The 20,921-nt window shown below is 46.5% G+C and overlaps 1 protein-coding gene and 1 pseudogene across 1 annotated transcript in view; both read left to right on the top strand.

The window, feature by feature from the left end:
- The window catches only part of INSYN1 (inhibitory synaptic factor 1), an 87,660-nt gene extending 67,056 nt beyond the window's left edge, over window positions 1-20,604 (top strand). Inside the window, exon 2 of the mRNA XM_066636571.1 lies at window positions 19,936-20,604. Coding sequence (XP_066492668.1) covers window positions 19,936-20,604 — 669 coding nt within the window. The remainder of the gene's footprint in view (window positions 1-19,935) is intronic.
- On the top strand, window positions 10,146-10,264 carry LOC136659653 (5S ribosomal RNA; annotated as a pseudogene).
- Window positions 20,605-20,921: the final 317 nt, after the last annotated feature.

Genomic DNA, 20,921 nt, shown 5'->3' with positions numbered 1-20,921 from the left:
TCTGGGCCGGGGTATCTTAGAGATCGCCTACTTCCGTACAATCTGGCTCGTCCTCTTAGGTCATCAGAGAAGGCCTTTTTACAAGTGCCGCTGCCTAAGGAGGTACCAATGTTATGGAACTCCCTTCCCCTTGACTTGATAATGGCTCCCTCTCTTGGGACTTTTCGGCGAGGCCTGAAGACCCTTTTGTTTAAACAAGCCTTCTGAGTTCATGGCCTTTTAAACATCTTTTCTATATCTTTTAGTATTTTTACAGGCCTGATTCCTCTATGTTTTGCTGCGTTTTGCTCTTTTTATCTGACTTTTTATCTGACTACTGTTTTTATGGTATCTGTTAATGTGTTTTAATACATTTTTATTTGCTGTTAAATTATGTTTTTAATCTGTTTTTAACATGTTGTAACCGCCCTGGGTCCCTTTGGGGAGAAGGGTGGGATATAAATAAAGTTTATTATTATTATTATTATTATTATTATTATTATTATTATTATTATTATTATTATTATTATTAACCCCCTCAATCTTGCCCTTTTGTATGGGGAAATGCACTTTCCCTATCTATTTCCCCACATCCAAGCCGGTGTGACATACTAATCCATCCAGGTGCTCTACCTACGTGTTCCATTCCTGCTTCTTGAATGAAGGAGAATAATAGCTGATGTGTACTGTTTAAATACAGTATGCGAGTGGGTGGGATGGTTTGCTGCTGTCTGGAAACCTGACATACCTTAGCCTTTTGGAAGCACCATTAGGTTTTATAATTCTCCTTGTCCACATTTTCTCCAGGATTTTGGTGTTCTGGATTAACTTGTCTTGTCTCTGAAGCAGAACTGATGCACTCGGAATCCTCAGTAGCTCAATTTCTGTTTCAATATCTTGTACAGAGCGCTCTGCCTATACCGTTTGCTAGCACCAGCTTTTGTTTTTGTGCTTTCTGATTTTTTCATGCATTAGGGGAGTGCCTTTTTTGCACATGGAAGGTCACAAATTCAGTCCCTGGCATCTTCACATAGAATTGGGAACACCCCTGTCTGAAATCCCAGAAATTCACTGCCAGTCATTGAATTTATTGGGCTACATGGATGACCAGATTGTCTCCAGGCTCATTCCTAACCTATGCCAGTACAGCCAGGCCACAGTAACTGCACTGGATCCAGTGCAGGTTAGGAGGCTGTTAAGAGGTCACCTCAAGGTATTTTTCCCTACCCTGCATGGAGCCCCCGCCTGCCTAATGGGGCTACTTGGATCTGCTGGTGCAAATCCAAGCAGCCCATATAAGGCTGTTAGGTCCAGCAGTGGAGGTTAGGATCCAGTGTGTACTGTCGCCATCAATCCCACCCTCCTCCCAGGCCCAATCCACCACCTGTTCTGCCTCTCCCATCCCATCCCATGCCCCTTCTCCACCCCCAGAATGTCCTCCCACCACCTTCTCTCACCCCCTGCACCATCCAGGGAAAACTTACCCCATCTGGCTGGTGCAAGATCTAGATTCAGCCCAGGGGAACCTATATGGGCCTCTGCAGTGGCCTGACTGACTCCCGAGTCTGCACATTTACAATACTCGGGAGCTGATGCAGGGGGTCTGCACTCAATTTATCAAGACTCACCATTGGTTTTTTGACAGTTGACAAGGCACACTGTGCTGCCTGCACAGGGCTCACATCCCCAAATGGTCCTACTAACATATGACTCCCCCCAAACTCCCATGACACACCTGCAGACCATTCACCATGGCACAGTGGTTGAAAATCACTACATTAGAGAGACCCACAAAGTCTCTGCTTTGCTGGAAATGAGACCTGGGGCATAAGTTAGAAGCGGCAATGGCCATATCAGATTGCTGGGGGACCAGGGGCATGTTGGGTCTTTATTTTGACCAAGAGTTATGATCCCCAATACCTTCTGTGACCCAGCTCATGTTCAGCAGCCACATCTCCTGATGTATGTAACACTGAGCAGAGGAGGCATGAATATTTATTAGCCAAACAAGATGTGTAAGGACACAGGTAGACATCCATTATTCAATGTGACAAGTGCAGCTAAATGCCTTTGTGCTCAGAGACCAGACTGGTGAGCTGCCAAACCCACGCAGCTCGTTGACTTCTCAATAGCTTTCATGGCCAAAGCATTGCCATGCCCAGACATTGAAGGTGTCAAACAGGGGGAGGGTTGTAACAATTCCATTGGCACCATCAGATTCCAGAGAATATTTTCTGATCCAGAACATAAGAATAGATAGTCTCCTTCCCCAGAGAAAAAAAACCCCAAAGGTAGGTAGCTGAAAAGACTTGGTCAAAACATGTGTGAAGTAGGATGGGGTAGTCAGACTTGCAGAATCAACCTGCTTTTCTCTAGAACCCCAAGATCCGGCAATCAGTGTAGTCACAAAATGGGGGTGGATGGGGCAGAACCCATTTGTCAACAGCACCCCATGAGCCGTATAATGCAGTGTTTCTCAAACTGTGGCTCAGGACCCACAAGGTGAGTCAAGAGCCAATTTCAGGTGGGTCCCCATTCATTTCAATGTTTTATATTTAATATATTAGACTTGATGCTACCATGGTACGTGAGCGCATTTGGAGAAATATTACAGATATGTCCTTTTAACAGGCTATTGTGTATATCAGGGGTGCCGAACCCCGGCCCGGGGGCCACTTGTGGCCCTCGGAGGCTCCCAATCTGGCCCGCGGAGAGGTCCCAGTCTCCAATGAGCCTCCGGCCCTCCAGATTGCTGGTGCCCATGCTGGCCCGATGCAACTGCTCTCACTGTGAGGATGACTGTTCGACTCTCACTTGAGCTGTGGGACAAGGGCTCCCTCCACTACTTGCTGTTTCACATCTGTGATCCAGCAGTGACAGCGAAGAAAATGCTGGCCTTGCTTTGTGCGAAGTCTTTTATAGGCCTTGAGTTACTGCAAGACCTTCATTCATTCATATAAGTCCCATCATAAATATATTCAGTTATGCAAATTTATTCAAATTTTAAATGTGAATTAATTCTTTTTTTCCCCGGCCCCCAACACAGTGTCAGAGAGATGATGTGGCCCTCCTGCTAAAATGTTTGGACACCCCTGGTATATATGATAGTAAATTGAACTAGGTAGGATTGCAGCCTAGGATTATTTAAAAATTTCCGGCTTAATGATGTCACTTCCAGTCATGACATCACTTCCGGTGGATTCTGACAAATTGTCATACTAAAAAGTGGGTCCTGGTGCTAAACGTGTGAGAACCACCGGTATAGTCCAATGACCTGCATATATAAGGACAGATCTTCTGGGTTGCCATAGATCAGGGATTTTTAATAACAAACTCTAAAACTGCCCAGCAGCAGAGCAGCAGAAAAGCAACCATTAATATCCCAATTTTACAGGTGAAGAGCCCTGAGGGCTGAGAAATTAATGCAGGGCTGGTCATGTTTTAATGTGCTATTGTTAAATAACAGGGGATCAGAAATCGAGGAGCTTGCCAATCTACTGCAAGTCCCCCAGAGATCTACAAGAGATCCCAGTCTACCTGCTGACCACCCTCGATGTTGGAGATCCATGATCAGATCTTTTTTTTAACTTTAATGCAATTGTGGGAATTTTCTTTTTTTATCCAAGCAGTGGGAAAGAGTGTTTAACCCTTTCCCCAACCACATTTCTTCTATTCATGCATCTATGATTGCATCTACAGTAGAAAAAAGATATCTTTACTGCTCCTATATTTTTTTTTCCACAGCAGTGCTTTAAGCAGATGGGGGGGGATGCAGTGACATCACTAGGGGGTGCGGGGGTGCAGGCCATACCGGGTGACACCCTTGGGAGAGTGACTCCACTAGTGACTGAAATTTTGGAAAACTTTTGGAAAATTTGTATAATACCATCTAGTTATATATCATTGGAAAGGTAATTTCATGCAGAATGTAATGAAACAAACTGTGTTGAACTGTCTGTGTTCTATCGAACAGTACAACCAATCAACCAGAGAAAGAAAAACACAGCTGCCTGATGTAACAAAAAGTGGATTTTCCTAACTCAAAACTGACCAATTACACGGATTGTTCCAAGAGCCAATGAGGTGTTATTATGACACAGCAGGGAACCAATAAATTATTATTATGAGCCAGTTATCATTTCCATGTATCAGAGCTAATACTAGAACTCTTCTTCCATTGTGTGAGTGTTGGCCACTGATTTTTTATTGGTTAAGGATTTGTTGGTTGACCTGTACTATTATATATTAAAATAAATAAGTAAATGGGGGTTACACCAACCCTAGGATGCCACTGCATTTAGGCTGTGCTTATGCTGCTATAATTTATTCTGTATGGTCTGGTACAGGAGGAAGTTCATCATGGGGCTGGTGCAATGAGCTTGAGTGATGTAAACCCTACTGATGTCTCAAGGACACAGTTTTGATCAGGGGAACAGCATAGAGGTAAAGGGCTAAAGACCATCTCTCCCTGAATCAAAGATTAAACCAGACTCTCCTCTTCCCAAAATTGCTTTACAGTTTAAAAAAAAAAAAAAAAAAAAGACTGGAGCAGGGGAGGTAGTTTAGGCTGCAAAGTTCATTACATCGGAAAATAAAACACTAGTGGCTTGCAGAGTAGTGCATTGCAGCCTGTGGGTTGCAGGGTGAATTTAAAGTGCCATGATTGGGTTTATTTTGTCATTGGGAAGTCTGAATGCCCTCCCTTGGTGCTTCTGCCATTCTTGATCTGGAGAGTGAGAGATTAACAAGTGATGGGGCAAGTTTTCCCAGTGCTAATGATTGATGTCTGGGTAATTCAGGGAATGAATGTGAAGCTGAAGGGAGTTGAAATCGAGTAAGGTTATTGTCTTGGCTATGTAGAGGGAGGTGCGGAGTGTTAAGTTCTGTAGAGACTTGCAGACAGTCACCTCTGAATAACCGGATCATCTCTACAACAGAGTTTAGCTTACTTTGAAAGTACCTTATTTGAAGTGTCTGCTTCAGGCAACAGATGCCGGAGGGAGCACCTTTTTGGGTTGCCAACCATCCTTTCCGCCTTGAACATGAGCCGAGATGGGATGTTGTTTTGACTTTTTAAGGATAGCAATGTCTCCAGTCAGCACTGTCTGCAAGGAAGAACAGCTTAGAACTCTGTGTTTCTCCAGACAAGAGCTTTTGTGTCAGGATAAGTGCCCTCAGGCTGGAATGATGTGTTTGGTGGCCGTCTCATGTCCGAATCCTTGTTGCCATTACTCAGCTAAAGAGTGGTATTGGAAAGCAGAAATTGCAGGAAGTCAGGACTAGGAGGCTGGCCCCCCAGCACATGAAGCATGTAAAATGCCCCTTCCCCTTACAGAGGGGCACATTGGCCACCATCTCCATCGCTCCTCCTCCTCATCCCACTTGAATAGGATTTGAATAGGAAAGGGAACAGAGCAGAAGAGGACACTCTACCAGTGATTTTCAACCTTTTCCGTCTTTTGGCACACTGACAAGGTGCTAAAATTCTCAAAGCACACCATCAATTTTTTGACAATTGACAAGGCATACCATGCTGCTGGTGGGGGGGGGGTCGCAATCCCATTGGCCCTACTAATAAATGACCCTCCTCCAAACTCCCACAGCACACCTGCAGACCATTTGCGGCACACCAGTGTGCCAAGGCACAGTGGTTGGAAATGGCTGCCATCACTTATACTCTGTGTTTCACCCTGTTCACCTATTCCTTTTTGAATTCCAAGGAGGGGAGGTAGGCAGCTATTTCACCACTAAGGGGAAGTTTCATTTGGTGTGTAACTCAGTGTCTTGGACTGGCCCTGTTCAAATGCCTCTTGGAATAAAAAAAAAAACCTTCCTTTGAAAAATAACTAAGAAAGGGGCCCTAGGGAGGGAAATTCTCAGCTTGATTGCCACCACCAATAAGTCTATGGTACCAATAAGGGCTATGGTACCCTTTCTGTCTGTCAGTGAAATTTCAGTTGATGGTGATAACCAGAGATCAGGCCCTTGGTAAATCAATAAGTCAGTGTTACTCAGACTATGGGTCGGGACCTACTAGGTGGGTCACGAGCCCAGTTCAAGTGGGACCCCATTCATTTCAATATTTTAGTTTTAATTTATTAGACTTGATGCTACCATGGGATGTGACTGCATTTGGGTAAATATTACAGACCTGTAGCTACTATGCATATTCTTTTAACAATGATAGTAAATGGGACTTACTCCTGAGTAAGTGTGAGTAGGATTGCAGCCTAGGATTGCTAAAAATTTCCTGCTTGATGATGTCACTTCCGGTCATGTCATCACTTCCTGACAGATTTTCATTCTAAAAAGTGGGTCCCGGTGTTAAATGTGTGAGAACCACTGCAATAAGTGATTAAGGGTGCAATCCTAACCCCTTATGTCAGTGCTTTTCAGCACTGGCATAGCGGTGCCAATGGGGCATGTGCTGCATCCTGCAATTGGATGCACTCACGGAGGCCTCCTTAAAGTAAGTGAATGTTTGTTCCCTTACCTTGGAGCTGCATTGCCCTTATGTCAGTGCTGGAAAGCACTGACATAAGGGGTTAGGATTGCGCCCTACATTGTTCCCATTCTATTGGTCTTCTTCAGGGTAGAAATGTTAAGACTTTGTAATTGGAGCTGAAGGAGAACTTCCAGGGCTGTGTATCTGAGCTGAGAATGTTGAGCCATCAGAATTCATATTTCAGAGTGTGAAACAGAAATGTGGGCATCAGACTTAGACTCTGGATCCCTTCGCCTCCACTCTTGTCATAGAGCAGTCTCTGCTAGGCTTCGCACAGCACCTTGTAGACTTGCAGCTTTACCGGAAAAAGATGAAACCAATCTTCCTGATCTGTCTCTAGGAGACTGTCCTTGCTGCTTCTAATCGCGTAGCTTATTAAAGTACAGGAAATTAAATCCCTGCCAGCCTTTTACACATTGTGATTTGTCTTATAATAGTACAGGCAGGCCAAACCAGTCCCTGCTGTACAGAATATGGAATAGGTATGGAATAAAGGAGTATCACCTGTTCTAGGGGGGTAACCATCTCAGTGGGTAGAACCAGGAAGCCTTTGCCCAGCTTCGGTTGGTGCGCTCCCTGTAGCTATACTTGGATCATGCAGACCCAGCCACGGTGATCCATGCCACAGTGCCATCAAGATTAGACTATTGTCATGCACTCTACCTGGGGCTGCTCTTGAAGATGGTTCAGAAACTGCAATTAGTGCAGAATGTGATGGCCCATGTGCTTTCTAGAGGTAGGCTGTTCGAATCTGTCAGGTCCTGCTCCATCAGCTACACTGGCTGCCCTTTTGTTTCTGGACCCAATTCAATGTGCTGGTTTTTACCTTTAAAGCTCTATAGAGCTTAGTGCCATGGTACTTCTTCCACACAAACCACCTCATCCTCTCCCTTTATTGAAGAAGGCCCTCTTATGAGCGCCACTGCCCATGAAGGTGGGAGGGGTGGCAGCCAGGAGACTGGCCTTCTCCGTAGTGGCACCAACTCTGTGGAATTCTCTCCCTCTTAGCTTATGAACTACACCCTCCTGAGAGGCTTTCCAGCATTTTATTTCCTAAAAAATATACCTTTTTACCCTAGTCTTTTGAGTTGATTTTTTTTTTAATGTGGACACTCAGGGTCTTTTTATGCTGATGAGTTCTATGGAGCTTTTTAAATTGTCTGCGACTGGTTTGTTCTGCTTTTTATCATCCTAGGCTTTTCTTGAGATTTTGAGGTCACTTCAGAATTTTAGGAGTTTTTAATATATATTTATTAATATATATTTTTAATATATATTTAATATATATATTTAATATATATTAGGAGTTTTATATATATATATATATATATATATATATATATATATATATATATATATATATATATATATATATATATATATATATATATAATACTTATTATTTTTTGCATGGTATTTGGAAGCCGCTTTGAATGTCCAAGAGGGAGATAAAGCGGGTACAAATTTGCAAATGAATGAATGACATAGACATAAGAAAAGAACATTACTGCTGACAAAAAGCCCTCCTGGATCAGGTCAAACCCCAGCATCTTATGTTCCATAACAGATGTCTCTGGGAAGCAGAAGAGAAAGGCATACCTCTCTCCCACAGTTGCTCCTTTGTAACTGGTACTCAAATGTGTCGGAAGAGCAAACAGCATATGTGTTAGATCTGTGCAATAACAGTGGGTATTGATATGTATATATTTATGCCCACCAGTAGGGGAAGCAGTCACCTGTTCAGTTGCTTGTACATTCCCATTGTTATTCGATTAGGTCGTTAAGCGAACATTCAGCCCAATCTAGTGCCTTTGTTGTGCAAATAGACACTTTGCTGCAGACTATGGGAGAATGATTTATCTATGGGGAAGATTCTTAAGTGACACACGCCTGTATGTGTACACACAGGGGATGTGCTGGAGTCACAGTGCCAAGTCTCAAGTGCAGTCCTGAGTCAGAAACCCAGCAACTCAAGTTGAGTCACAAGTCATAGCACAAGCCATCACACCTTGACTTGCGAAAAATTTCTTGTCATTTTGACTCAAGTCCCAAGTCATTTTGAGAAAGGAGTCAAGTCCTTGAGCAGAAAAAAAAGATGTTGATGATGTCACTTGATGACTTAAGCCTTCCTCCTCCCCTCAGCCCTCCCAGCCTCACCTCCTAGAACCACCTACCCTTCTCCCACCACATCTACTGCTGCCGTCAGTCTGGAAGATAGCTTCCAGATCATCCACCAGATCTTTCAGGGCGATACGGAAGCAGAAGGGGGAAAAAAAAGTAAGCAAGCACACACACACTAAAGTGAGTCAAGACTCAAGTCAAATTCGAGTCATGACTCTTTTTGGGTAAAAACCCCAAGTTATGAGTCAGTGCCTGAGTCAGTGACATGCATGACTTGACCCTCATGAGTCATGAAAAACGTATGTTTTCATGACTCGAGTCGAGTCTGTGAGTCTCGAGTGCCCATCCCTGGGTGCTTCCACTGCCAGAACTAGCATTCCAATGGTGGTACAAGTTTTATGGCATCACAAACATTAATCTGGAACCACACAGAGCTGCATGCTTCTGGGCCACCACCCAGGGAGGACCCCGTATTTGGTGGTGGGGAAGAGGAGCCCCGCCGACATTGGTGAGTCAGTGGAGTGGGTGGAATGGGGCAGGGGTGGGAAGATCAAGCGTAAACTTGTCTCCAAGTTGCACTTTGCTAAGCACAGGTTAAAGAAAGACATTGGAAGAACACTCCAGTGAGTGTTTCCATTCTGATTGCTCCTGCCTGCTTTCCTAGTTCGCCCAATCAGTATCAAATTCTGAAATCACACAAGCCTTCGGGGTCCATCAGCAGCTATGGTATGAAATGCCACTATTGCTGCTCCAACCCCCACATTTTTTTACCAGCACCATGGACAGTTCTTTAGTTCTGTTGCTCAGTTAAGTGCCAGCCTGTCTTCACAATGATCCAGCTTCCCACTTACTGCACGCAACAGAAGTCAAGCACACTCAGGCCTCATTAGAGCCCTTTTGTTTGAGAAGAGAGGTGGCTGCATCCGTGAGAGGCATTGAGTGCTCTGCCAGGGTTGATCTGCTCTGGGGAAAGTGAGGGTGCAGAAGAGCTCCTAATCAGAAGCCATCCTGGCTGACTGTTGGTAGCGTCTCTCTAGTGTCTCCCACCTCACCACCCTTTGGGATAACTCATCTCTCGTGCCTGACTCTGTCAAGCCCACACTGTAGTAGAGAAGCACATTAGCATCCCGGAGTTGCTTGTGACCCTCTAAAGAGAGGTGTATCTAAGACTGGATTTGGAGGGCTGCCAGTTAGTTTCTGTGTGCAGTTCAGGAGTGCCTAAGTGCCTGGGGTTCAAGAAACCTGAAGAACCACCTCACACACACCCCTTGAGTCTGCCCTTGCCTTGATGTCTGCTGAGGAAACCCCCCTGCGCACCACACATATGTCTGAAATGTGATCAGAGGCACCCCTGCCAGTGATGTCACATCACATGACATTGTGATATCACTTCCAGGTGAGAAGGGGCACTTGCTACAGTGGCCTCACACCCCCCATTCCTTCCCCTGTGGAGGTTTCCCTTGAAGCTGCCAGTGCCTCCCCCATAGTCATTCACCTCTCCTTGGCATAGTGCCCAGGGCAAGTGCCCCTCAGAATCTGCCCTAATTAAACCGTTACCCTGCACATGCCTGATCTCGTCTGATCTCAGAAGCTAAGCAGGGTCAGGCCTGGTTAGTACTTGGATGGGAGACCACCTGGGAATACCAGGTGCTGTAGGCTTATACCATAGTCTCTGCTCCTTCATACTACCTCTTCTGCCTCATTCCCCTCTTTTTGAATCCAGGGAGTGGAGGAATTGTGGAGGTGTAGGCTGGTGCAGTTCTTGGTGCAACGCTTTAGGCACTTGGAGGTCTCAGACTAATGCTAATGGTACCAATACAACAGACAGAGAACTGGTTTTCCTTTCTCCTGTAAAAGAAGTACTAGAGGGCACCCAGCAAAAATGTATGGGCAGTTGTTCTGGCACCTTGAGTTCCTGTCTTTTGCTTTTTCATACTGTACACAGGCACATCCTGTGGTGCTCAGTGGCATGTTGTGAAGGCCAGTAGGATAATTGACTTTTCAAAGAAGATTAGTCGCATTCATGGAGAACAAGCACTCACCCTTGGATGGTTATTAACTTGTCAGGGTGTTCAGAGGATCCAACCACATGCCAAGCATGTCCTTAAATCTCTGAGAGTTGCAAACCAGAAGTGACTGCTGGGGAACGGCTAATTGTCCCTGTGTTCTCTCATTCACTTTCTCCTTGAGCATCTGGGCTGGCTCATGCAGGGGAGACACTGAACATCTACACTGCACTGGTCTAATGATCTAATTCACCCATATCTGATGCAGGGTTTCCTCATCGTAACACATGTAAGAGGAATGTCTGGTCACTTGCATCAGACAGTAAGTTTCAGTAACTTGGGTTTCATTCCAGGTCCAAACAGGAATCACAACAGCTTCTTCAAGGGAATGAGAAGCTCTCTGTCTGCCATAGTCAGATATAAAATATTCCATGCATCAAAGGAAGCCATTGTGTCAGGTACGGGCTGCCTTTTTAACAGGGCCAGTCAAGAACTTGCAGGCCTGTAGTTGTGTGCCACATGACCCATATTTTACTCAGCGGTGTGCCAGCTGTGCAGTGGAGTATCTAGGGAAAATGGCACCCAATGGCAAGCACTGAAATTGTCCGCCTATCCAGACACAGAGGGGGAGATGTGGAAAGCCAGCCCTGTTCATCCCAAGTGAATTTATTCAACAGGCTACACAAAGAAGGGGAGATCATGGAGTGGGAAGTCAGCCCTGTCCCACCAAGTGAATTTATATAAAAACCCACAAATCTCCCTTTAAAAAATGAAAAATAGTGTTCATTTACCTCTTTTTGGAGGTCCCCTGAAACTGGTACAAAAACACACCATTGGCTGTGGTGCAGAAACACACCATTGGTAGAATACAAGTGAGTCTGTGCCTGGTGCTCCCCTTCAACAGGGAGAATGTCCTCACTTGCCGCACCCTACATATGCCACTGCAGCTGTACCTTCACTGCTACTCTTCATCCTTCCTGGATTTGAAAAGAGGAAATCAGGAGGAGAGGAGAGGAGAGGAGAGGAGAGGAGAGGAGAGGAGAGGAGAGGAGAGTGGTGGGCTACAGTGGAGGAAAAGGATCAGGAAGAAGAGGAATGTTGGAGGTGAAGGAACGAAGGTGGACATCCTCCACCAATCTGCCACCTGAGGCAACCACCTCAATCAGCCTCAGGGTTGAGCCAGCCCTGTTTTAAAATTGCATCATGGGGGGACCTGATATGAATAATGTGTTTGTCTCTAGAGTAGGGAAAAAAATTTAAGAAGCTAGTGGTTTCCCACAAAAGCAAGTAAGAACATAAGAACATAAGAACAGCCCCACTGGATCAGGCCATAGGCCCATCTAGTCTATCTAGTTCCTGTGTCTCACAGCAGCCCACCAAATGCCCCAGGGAGCACACCAGATAACAAGAAACCTGCATCCTGGTGCCCTCCCTTGCATCTGGCATTCTGACATAGCCCATTTCTAAAATCAGGAGGTTGCACATACACATCATGGCTTGTAACCCATAATGGATTTTTCCTCCAGAAACTTGTCCAATCCCCTTTTAAAGGCATCCAGGCCAGATGCTGTCACCACATCCTGCAGCAAGGAGTTCCACAGACCAAACACACGCTGAGTAAAGAAATATTTTCTTTGGTCTGTCCTAACCCTCCCAACACTCAATTTTAGTGGTTGTCCCCTGGTTCTGGTGTTATGTGAGAGTGTAAAGAGCATCTCTCTATCCACTCTGTCCATCCCCTGCATAATTTTGTATGTCTCAATTATGTCCCCCCTCAAGCGCCTCTTTTCTAGGCTGAAGAGGCCCAAACGCTGTAGCCTTTCCTCATAAGGAAGGTGCCCCAACCCAGTAATCATCTTAGTCACTCTCTTTTGCACCTTTTCCATTTCCACTCTATCCTTTTTGAGATGTGGTGACCAGAACTGGACATAATACTCCAGGTGTGGCCTGACCATAGATTTGTACAACGGCATTATAACATTAGCCATTTTGTTCTCAATACCATTTCTAATGATCCCAAGCATAGAATTGGCCTTCTTCACTGCTGCCGCACATTGGGTCGATACTTTCATCGACCTGTCCACCACCACCCCATGCTCCAGCCATCTGAAATGCGCACTTCTGCTTCCCCAAGATTTCTCCAGTAGGTTCCCCTCCCCAAATAGCATTATCACCTGTATACTTAAGTGACCCTGAAAAGGATCCTAGACCTTACAATGACACATGGTAGAGTGCTCCAGGAAGATAAAAGCTACCTTAAGGAAGCTATAACTTATTTAAGGAAAGTGTTCATTAGAAGCAGGTGAAAGCTTCTGTACTTATCCAAGTTATGTGTTTCTGTCACTGACAATTCATAGATAGTAAAATGAATGTAGACATTGAGGCATACTGAGAGGGTGATCAGAGTTTGTGTTATTACCAATTTTCCACTGCTTTCTTTGAAGCTTCCACCTGAAAATATGGCAGTCCTACCTAGTGATGAAAACTGAATAACAGCCCAACCCTAATGTTTATTTTGCCTCCGCACCCTATTTTAGAGCAGCAGCCATCAATGGTGGTGCTAGTGTCTCAGCACCACAGCCAGTTTACCCAGAAGAGCACAGGACCTTTCCCCAATCGGGGAACAAAATTGCCACCATCACAATGTCTCTCTCCTGTCCATCTTTTTTCTTCCCTTAAAAATCCAAAACAACCACAAAGAAAATGGGTGGGGTGGGGTGTTTCTCTTCATTCAGTTGTATTTGAACTAATATGTGGGGCTCAGATCACCAGTTCAAGAACTGTGTGTGAAACCAAATGGCAAAGAATGGTGATCAACTTGCCACAAGAATGTCAGCACCCTTCATGAGCAGATTCCAGCCTGACTCAAGACCTTCCAGAGCCTGAGGAAGCCTGCTTCATGCCACTTCCACCCCCTTACCCAGCAGCATCATTCCTCTTCCTTCTCCCACTGCCTGCATTCAGCAGCAAATTGGGGAATGGAGTAGAAGAGGAGGAGAGAACAGTGGCTTTGCTGGGGGATGTGGGTCACACCAGGTGACACACATGGGGAGACACCATTACAGGGTCAAAATTTTTTAAATCTTGTGTAAGGCCCTGTGGGGGGAGGGGAAGGGTCTGCCCACCCGGCCCACAAGGGACCCCCTTGTGGAGGCCTCAGAATAGTTCACGAGGAGAAAGAGGGGGTTGTGTCACCCGGCTCCCCCTCTTTGGGTTGGCAGCATTTGCCAGAGTCAGGAGCAGGGGCTGCTGTCAGCAGATCCTCCTGCCTGCTCTCCCAACTGCCTTGCCATCCCTGGCCTCCAGGTTTATGTAGGGCAGGCCCCTCCCCTTTGGCCCCTCCCCTTCCCTCACAGGGATGGTACAAAAAGGGTGTGTCTCTGGGACTTCCCTCCCCTGGGACTATCACAATTCCTCCCCTTCCTCTCTCTGTCTCCCTCCCACCTCCTCTCAGCTGGAGCTGCCAGGGCTGTTCCTGAGATGGCTGGGGAGGCTGCTGCCTCTGCTCTGGTCTCTGCCTTTGGGGGGTGGGCTGGCCCTGCCCACCTGGGTCCTGGAGCTCTGCAGACGACGTCAGGAGGTCCAGCTGTGGGCTCCTGACGTCATAGCCAGGTGCCCTGCCTGGCAAGGCAGGTCCTGGCTGGCTGGGCAGGAGAGTGTTCCTCTTCTCCTCCGAGGCGGGTGAGGGGTGGCTGTCCAGCAGCCAAACAGCCTGTGTTCTGTCTCCCCTCCTCCCTCCTCTAAGGCAGAGGGGGAAGTGGGGGGTTTGGCGTGCAGTGTTCCTCCACTGCGCTTTGCCGCCCACAGGAGTGCCCAGGCAGCATATGGGGAGGTGGCCCCATGTGCCACTGGCTTCCTCCCTGATCCTCTGACCCAGAAGTCTTCTCCCTGGGTAAGCTGGGGACCTGTGGGAGGAGGGGAACGCCAACATCTTGGTATTTTCGAATAATACTATCATGTTATATGTCATTTAATGTCCAATTTCATGCAGAATGCAATGAAACAAACCGTATTGAAATATCGCTATTCTATCCAGTGGAGTAGCTGGAGGGGGGCAGAGCACTCAGTCCGGTGGGGAGGCTCAGCGGGGCAGGCAAGTGAACCCTCTCTTTGGAGCCGTTCCCGGCGGGGGGGAGCATAACGGAGCCGCTATGACTGCGACACTATTTGATTTAAATTCCCACTGACGGTCTCTTCAATTAATTGAAGCAAGCGGCCCCTCCCTTTGGAGCCATTCCCGGCAGGGGAAGCATAACGGAGCCATTTTGCTCCCCCCACCGGGAATGGCTCCGAAGGGAGGGCCCACTGAGCCGCCCCCCTCCAGCTATGCTACTAATTTTACCTAAAGTTATAGCCAAAAAATCAATGGGGTGGGGCAATGGTGCATCACCATTCCCACTGCTTGGGATGTTGCCCCGCCCACTGCATGGGGAGTTTTCTATCATGGGGGTGATGTGCTGGCCTCCCACACCTGGTGACTCAAACGACAGCACTGAGAGAAAAGAATAGTGGGCTAGAGTGTCCCTGATAATCTCTCTCTCTTCTTCACACTTCTTCCACCACACAACTTCATGTTTCTGCATCCAGGGAGCAGGGAAAGGAGCATTGGCAGAGGTGAGAAGAGTGCAGGTGAGTGGCGGGCACTCCCTGCCAGCTCACCACCGGAGGCGACCACCCCTGGCAGCCTCACAAGGAGGCCAGTTCCGTGCAGAGTGACTAGACCAAACTCTCAATGTAAATGCTATCAAACCTCCGTCTTGTCAGGTCGTCCGGCCGCTGCTTGTTGCAGTGCGCTCTGACTGCGACACTATTTGATTTAAATTCCCTCTGATGGTCTCTTCAATTAATTGCATAACCGCACACTCCACCTAAGTGCAACAGACTCACAAGCTTGGGCTCATCTCTTGTGCTCATCTCTCCATTTTCAAAGACAAACCATCACAAAGACAACAACTAAGACTACTGGAGCCAGTTCCCATACGCTGGGAGCAATTTGCATCCCCAATACATGTTTGGGTATTTTTTGGTTGTAGTTTCTCCTGACAAAGAAGCATGGCTTCCAAATGGTCTGGATCTCTGAGCTTTTAGGAATAAATCACTGCTGAAGAGAAATGTTGGTGCCTGCATTTTTTTTTCCTCCAGGTATAGTATTGGATCTGCCCCTTTTAGCTTTCCTGTGTTCTTCATTCCTTGTTCCTGTGATGCTGCCCTTCAGTTTCACTCCATTAAAAAAAAGCACTGTAGGACACTGCGAATGCATGCTCACTGTCTTCCTTTTAGAGGATACAAGATGTTCAAAAGGAACTCTTCACAGTCAAAATGAATTTGCTCAGGCTCTGCTTGAAGCAATTGTGGGAAGCTCTCAGCCTCTCCAAGAAGCCAGAAATCAGCTCCACTTGACTTGTCATATACTCCATCTACTGGCTGTTGGGGGGAATTCGACTGCAAGCTTCCCCCCCCCACACACACACACACAGGCTTCTGACTTTAGTGTTCATTTCCTCACCTGCCTTTGTTAAGTGTAACATCTCCATCAAATAACATATAACATATTGTCCCACATCCATCATATAACATATACAGTATTGTCATATAACATCTCCATCTACTGGCCGTTGGGGGGAATGCAACTGCAAGCCTCTCTCCCCTCATTTCCTCACCTGCCTTTGTTAAGTGTAACATTTCATAGCAGGTAACGGTCATTGAAAGGACGGGTCATTGTAATGCATCTGTGGCTTGTACGCCAAAGTTTTATCTGCACACTTTGAGATAGGACTAACAGCCCAATCCTCTTCTCTCCCCCAACCCACTAATACAGTGGTGCCAAAATAGCTACAGTGCATCCTTTGGGGCGGGGGGGCGGGCGTCACTTGCAGAAGTCTCCTCTGGGTAAGGGAATAATCATTCCCACACCTGGGGGTAAGCCAATGTAGAGTGGGGTAAATCTACTCAGACCTCTGCTAGCCAAGTAGCTGGCACAGGTCTGAGTGGACCTGTGCCGTGGGATCAGGTCTGGGAAGGGGCTTAGGATTCAGCAGCTGCCACTGTCACTGAACCTCTCCTGGACCCCTTCCCAAATCCTTCTGGTCTCCCTCTGTCCCATCACTGGGTCATTTCACCCTCTCTCACTTCCTTTCACCCTCTTTCACTCTCACCCTTTCACCCTCTTTCATTCCCCCATCACCTTACTTTTGGCTCTGGATCGACTGCCACTGGCAGAAACGCTCTGGCCTTCCTGCCATCGTCCAGGAAGCAGGCTATTGAGCACCTTTTAGCAAGGGAACTACTGCTAAGGCCACCAGTCATCAGAGAGTGGGGGGGCGGGGGAGAGGAAGCCTGGAAAGAGGAACTGTCAATGATGGACTTTCCATCCCCTGGAACAGCCTGCCCTCAACCCACTGCCATATATTCCATGGCCCGTTACTCTATTGATGGTGGTGTCTTTCCCCTCTCCTGAGCTCTTAGCTGAAGATAAACACATCTTTTACCAGCTAGGCCCATCTTCTAAAAGCCAATCTATAATGCTCAGATTGTGGCCTGTCAAATACACTAAGCCTGGCACCAAGGCTTCCACTCTCACAAATTACAGACTAAGGAACGGGGGGGGGGGGGGGTTTGAGGAAAGACACTGGTCTGCTAAGTACGACTCATCAGTTTCTGAAGCCTGAGGATGTGGACAGGATCCTTTGGAGTGTGAGGCCATCAGCCTACTTGCTAGATCCATGCCCAGCATGGCTGATTAGATCTGCCCGGGAGGGACTGGCTGAATGGAGAGAGTGGGTAGTAAATTCATCTTTAAGGGAGGGAGTGCTACCAGTGCCATTAAAGCAGGCAGTGGTTCACTCCCTCCTTTGCTCCCTCTCTTGACCCCACTGTACTGGATAATTATTGGCCAGTCTCAAACCTCCCATTTCTGGGCAAACTGGTTCAGTGGGTAATAGTATCTCAGCCCTAGACTCTACATGGTGCTGTAACACGCCCCATGTATGGATCAGCATATTTGAGAATTCACCTTCTTCCACACAATCCATTATCTTTGGTCATTGGAGAGGGCTGAGCTTGTTGTGCAGCCATCAAGAGAGGTTAGGGGAATGGCAGCCAGAAATAGGGCCTTCTCAGTGGTGGTGCCTATACTGTGGAATTACCTCGCTTTGAGCTGAGAACGGCTGCTTCACTGTTAACCTTCCGATGTGCCCTGAAGACTTTTTCAGATTTTGGAAACCCTTTGATGCCCAGTAGGGGGTATGATGGCTGCTTTTTTTAATTAATTAATTGTTTTTAACTGATGGCTTTTATCATTGCTGCTGTTTCTCTTTTATTCTTTATTTTATAGTTTCATTTGTATTTTATAGTTTTTTATGTATATCTTTTATGGATTTTAATTGCTGTTAGCAACCTTGGGTGCCCTCCGGGGAGAAAGGCGGGTTACAAATCAAATCAATTCAGATAAATGCACATCATACAGGATCAGACCATTGATATGTACTGTCTACCCCAACATGGCAACATTTCTCTAGGTCAGTGGTTCTCAAACTTTTAGCAGTGGGACCCACTTTTTAGAATGAGAATCTATCAGGACCTACCAGAAGTTATGTCATGACCCAGAGTGACATCATCAAGCAGGAAAATTTGTAACAATTCTAGATTGCAATCCTACCTACACTTACCCAAGAGTTAGTCTCATTTACTATCTTTAAAGCATATACATAGTAGCCTGTTCAGAGTACAGATTTGTAACATTGTCCCAAATGCAGTCACATACCATGGGAGCATCAAGTCTAATATATGAAAAATAAAATATTGAAATGAATAGGAACCCACCTGAAATTGGCTCGTGACCCGCCTAATGGGTCCCACAGTTTGAGACCCACAGTTTGAGAAACACTGCTCTAGAGTTTCAGAGAGTGCACTTTCCCAATCCTGTCTGGAAATGCTGGGGATTCCTTTACCATTGATTCCTTTACCATAGTTTATTCAAACTTTTACAGCTTGGGGCCAGCCCTATACAGCATGAGGCCAGGATATTTGTGCCTTTTTCCATATAATCCGGCTTGTTGATGTCCTCCAGTCATCAGAGAGGGCAATTTACGAATGCCACTGCCTATGGAGGTGGGAGGGCTGGCAGCGAGGAGTAGGTTCTGTAGTGGAACCTACTCTATGTAATTCTCTCCCTCTTAGGGTGCAATCCTAACCTCTCATGTCAGTGCTTTTCCAGTGCTTTCAATGGGGCATGTGCTACATCCTGCAGTTGGGTGTCACTCATGGAGGCCTCCTTAAATTAAGTGAATGTTTGTTCCCTTACCTTGAAGCTGCACTGCCCTTACATCAGTGCTGGAAAGCACTGACATAAGGGCTTAGGATAGCGCCTGGTTAGGATTGCACCCTTAGTTTATGAGCTGCTCCCTCCATAGAAGCTTTCCAGTGGATCTTAAAGACATTTCTTTTTACTCTCACTTTCTGAGTTTCAAGCTTTTTAATACAGCTAAAGGTTTTATGCATTAGTTTTACGGGCTTGTGTTCTTTTTAGTGTTGATTTTCTGCTCTTTGCTCCTAGCTTTTAATGAGATTCTTGGACTGCATACTGTTTTCAGGGAATCTTAATGTTTATATTTTTAGATTATATTTTATAATTTATTTACTTTTTGTAAGCTGCTTTGAATGCCCACCAAGGAGATAAAGTAGGATATAGATTTGTAAACTAACAAGCAGACTTGGCGCTTATTTCAGAGTTTCATTGTGGCCTTCCATAGATTATAAGTTTTCTGGAGAAACGTTTAACTTTTAACCAGTTGTAGGTGGCTAGTTGTGGCTGTCACTGTTCCTGCTGCTGCCATTTGTGGTTGCTATCATGGTGATCTTAGAGAGCTGCTACAGCAGACTGAGCTCTTCCAGATTAGGGAGAACCCCAGTACCAGATCTTGCCTCTGCCGTGATCTCTGCTAGTGCGATTAATTGAGGCATTCTCAGTCTGCAGTATAGGGATGGTGAGACTCGCCTGACCCAGTTGTTGTAAGGATAACACCCAGATACTGCCTTTGAAGCACTTGGAATGTTCTAAAGCAGTATAGCAAAACTTACAAAGGAAAGAGAGGGGGTAGGTTGTAGCTCAGGGGTCAATTTTGATCACCGGCTTGAATTATGTAAAGCTGTTGGCTTGGAAGGTGTGCCTCTTGCAGGTGAAGCCATCTCTGAAGTGTTGATTGCATGGGCTGTGGTTTGTGAGGAGCAAGTGGTGGACAGTTGCGGCTGGCAAGGGCCTAAGGACACTGCAGAAGCAGCTGCAATCCTCCATCTGAGCACTCTTCATCTTTCCTTTCACTGCAGGTGGTGAGCCAGATTGATAAGTTGACGTCGGACTTTGAATTCGAGTTGGAACCAGATGATTGGACGACAGCCACAGTGAGCAGCACCTCCAGCAGTGAGAAAGGAGGCGGGATGTTTGACCTTGGGCACCTCGACTTCATGACCTCAGATATCCTCTCCGACAGCTGGGAATTCTGCTCCTTCCTGGAGGCCTCCACCCCATCAGACTCCGGCGATGGCTCTGAGCAGCAGCAGGGACGTCAGCCCGATTACCGGCTGATGAACGGCGGGGTGCTGATCCCCAACGGACCCCGGGTGGAAACCCCAGACTCTTCCAGCGAGGAGGCCTTCAGCTCTGCACCGACCCATAAAGCCCAGCACCAGAGGACGCCGGGCACCAGGGAACGAGTGCGGTTCAGTGACAAAGTCCTCTATCACGCTTTGTGCTGTGATGATGACGAGGAAGCAGACAGTGGCCCCCTTCCTGAGGATGCTCCGGAGGAACCCAATGAGACGGCACACAAAAACGTGCCCGTCAGCAAGATGACGCCACGGCGGTCGCCTCACCTCACTAGCGCTCAGCAACGGAAGCTGACGCGGAACAGCAGCACCCAGACAGTGTCGGACAAAAGCACTCAGACGGTGCTACCCTATATTTCGGGCAAGCAGAAAATTAAAAGCAAGAACTGAGGACCAGCAGGGTGGGGTTGGGGAAAGCTGCAGATTTCTATATAAATCTCTCTATATATTTAAGTCAATAAATAATGATGATGATGATGATACAATTGGTGACAGAATATCATCGTAAGCTACCTAATTGCAATGCCGAGACTCAGGGAATTTCAATTCTTTTATCGAATTGGCTTTTTTTCAGCTCAATAAATCTTTTGCCTACACAAATCCAGAAACACACCCCCTCCGGCCAAAGGGCAGGGGCATTTTTACAGGTAGGGGCTCCAGAGCTAAGAATATGCCGAAGACCACCTTGATTTCTCAATATGGAGTTG

This window comes from Tiliqua scincoides, chromosome 8, assembly GCF_035046505.1.
Source record: "Tiliqua scincoides isolate rTilSci1 chromosome 8, rTilSci1.hap2, whole genome shotgun sequence".
NCBI classification, from domain to species: Eukaryota; Metazoa; Chordata; class Lepidosauria; order Squamata; family Scincidae; genus Tiliqua; species Tiliqua scincoides.
This window is presented reverse-complemented; position numbering and strand designations above follow the sequence as displayed.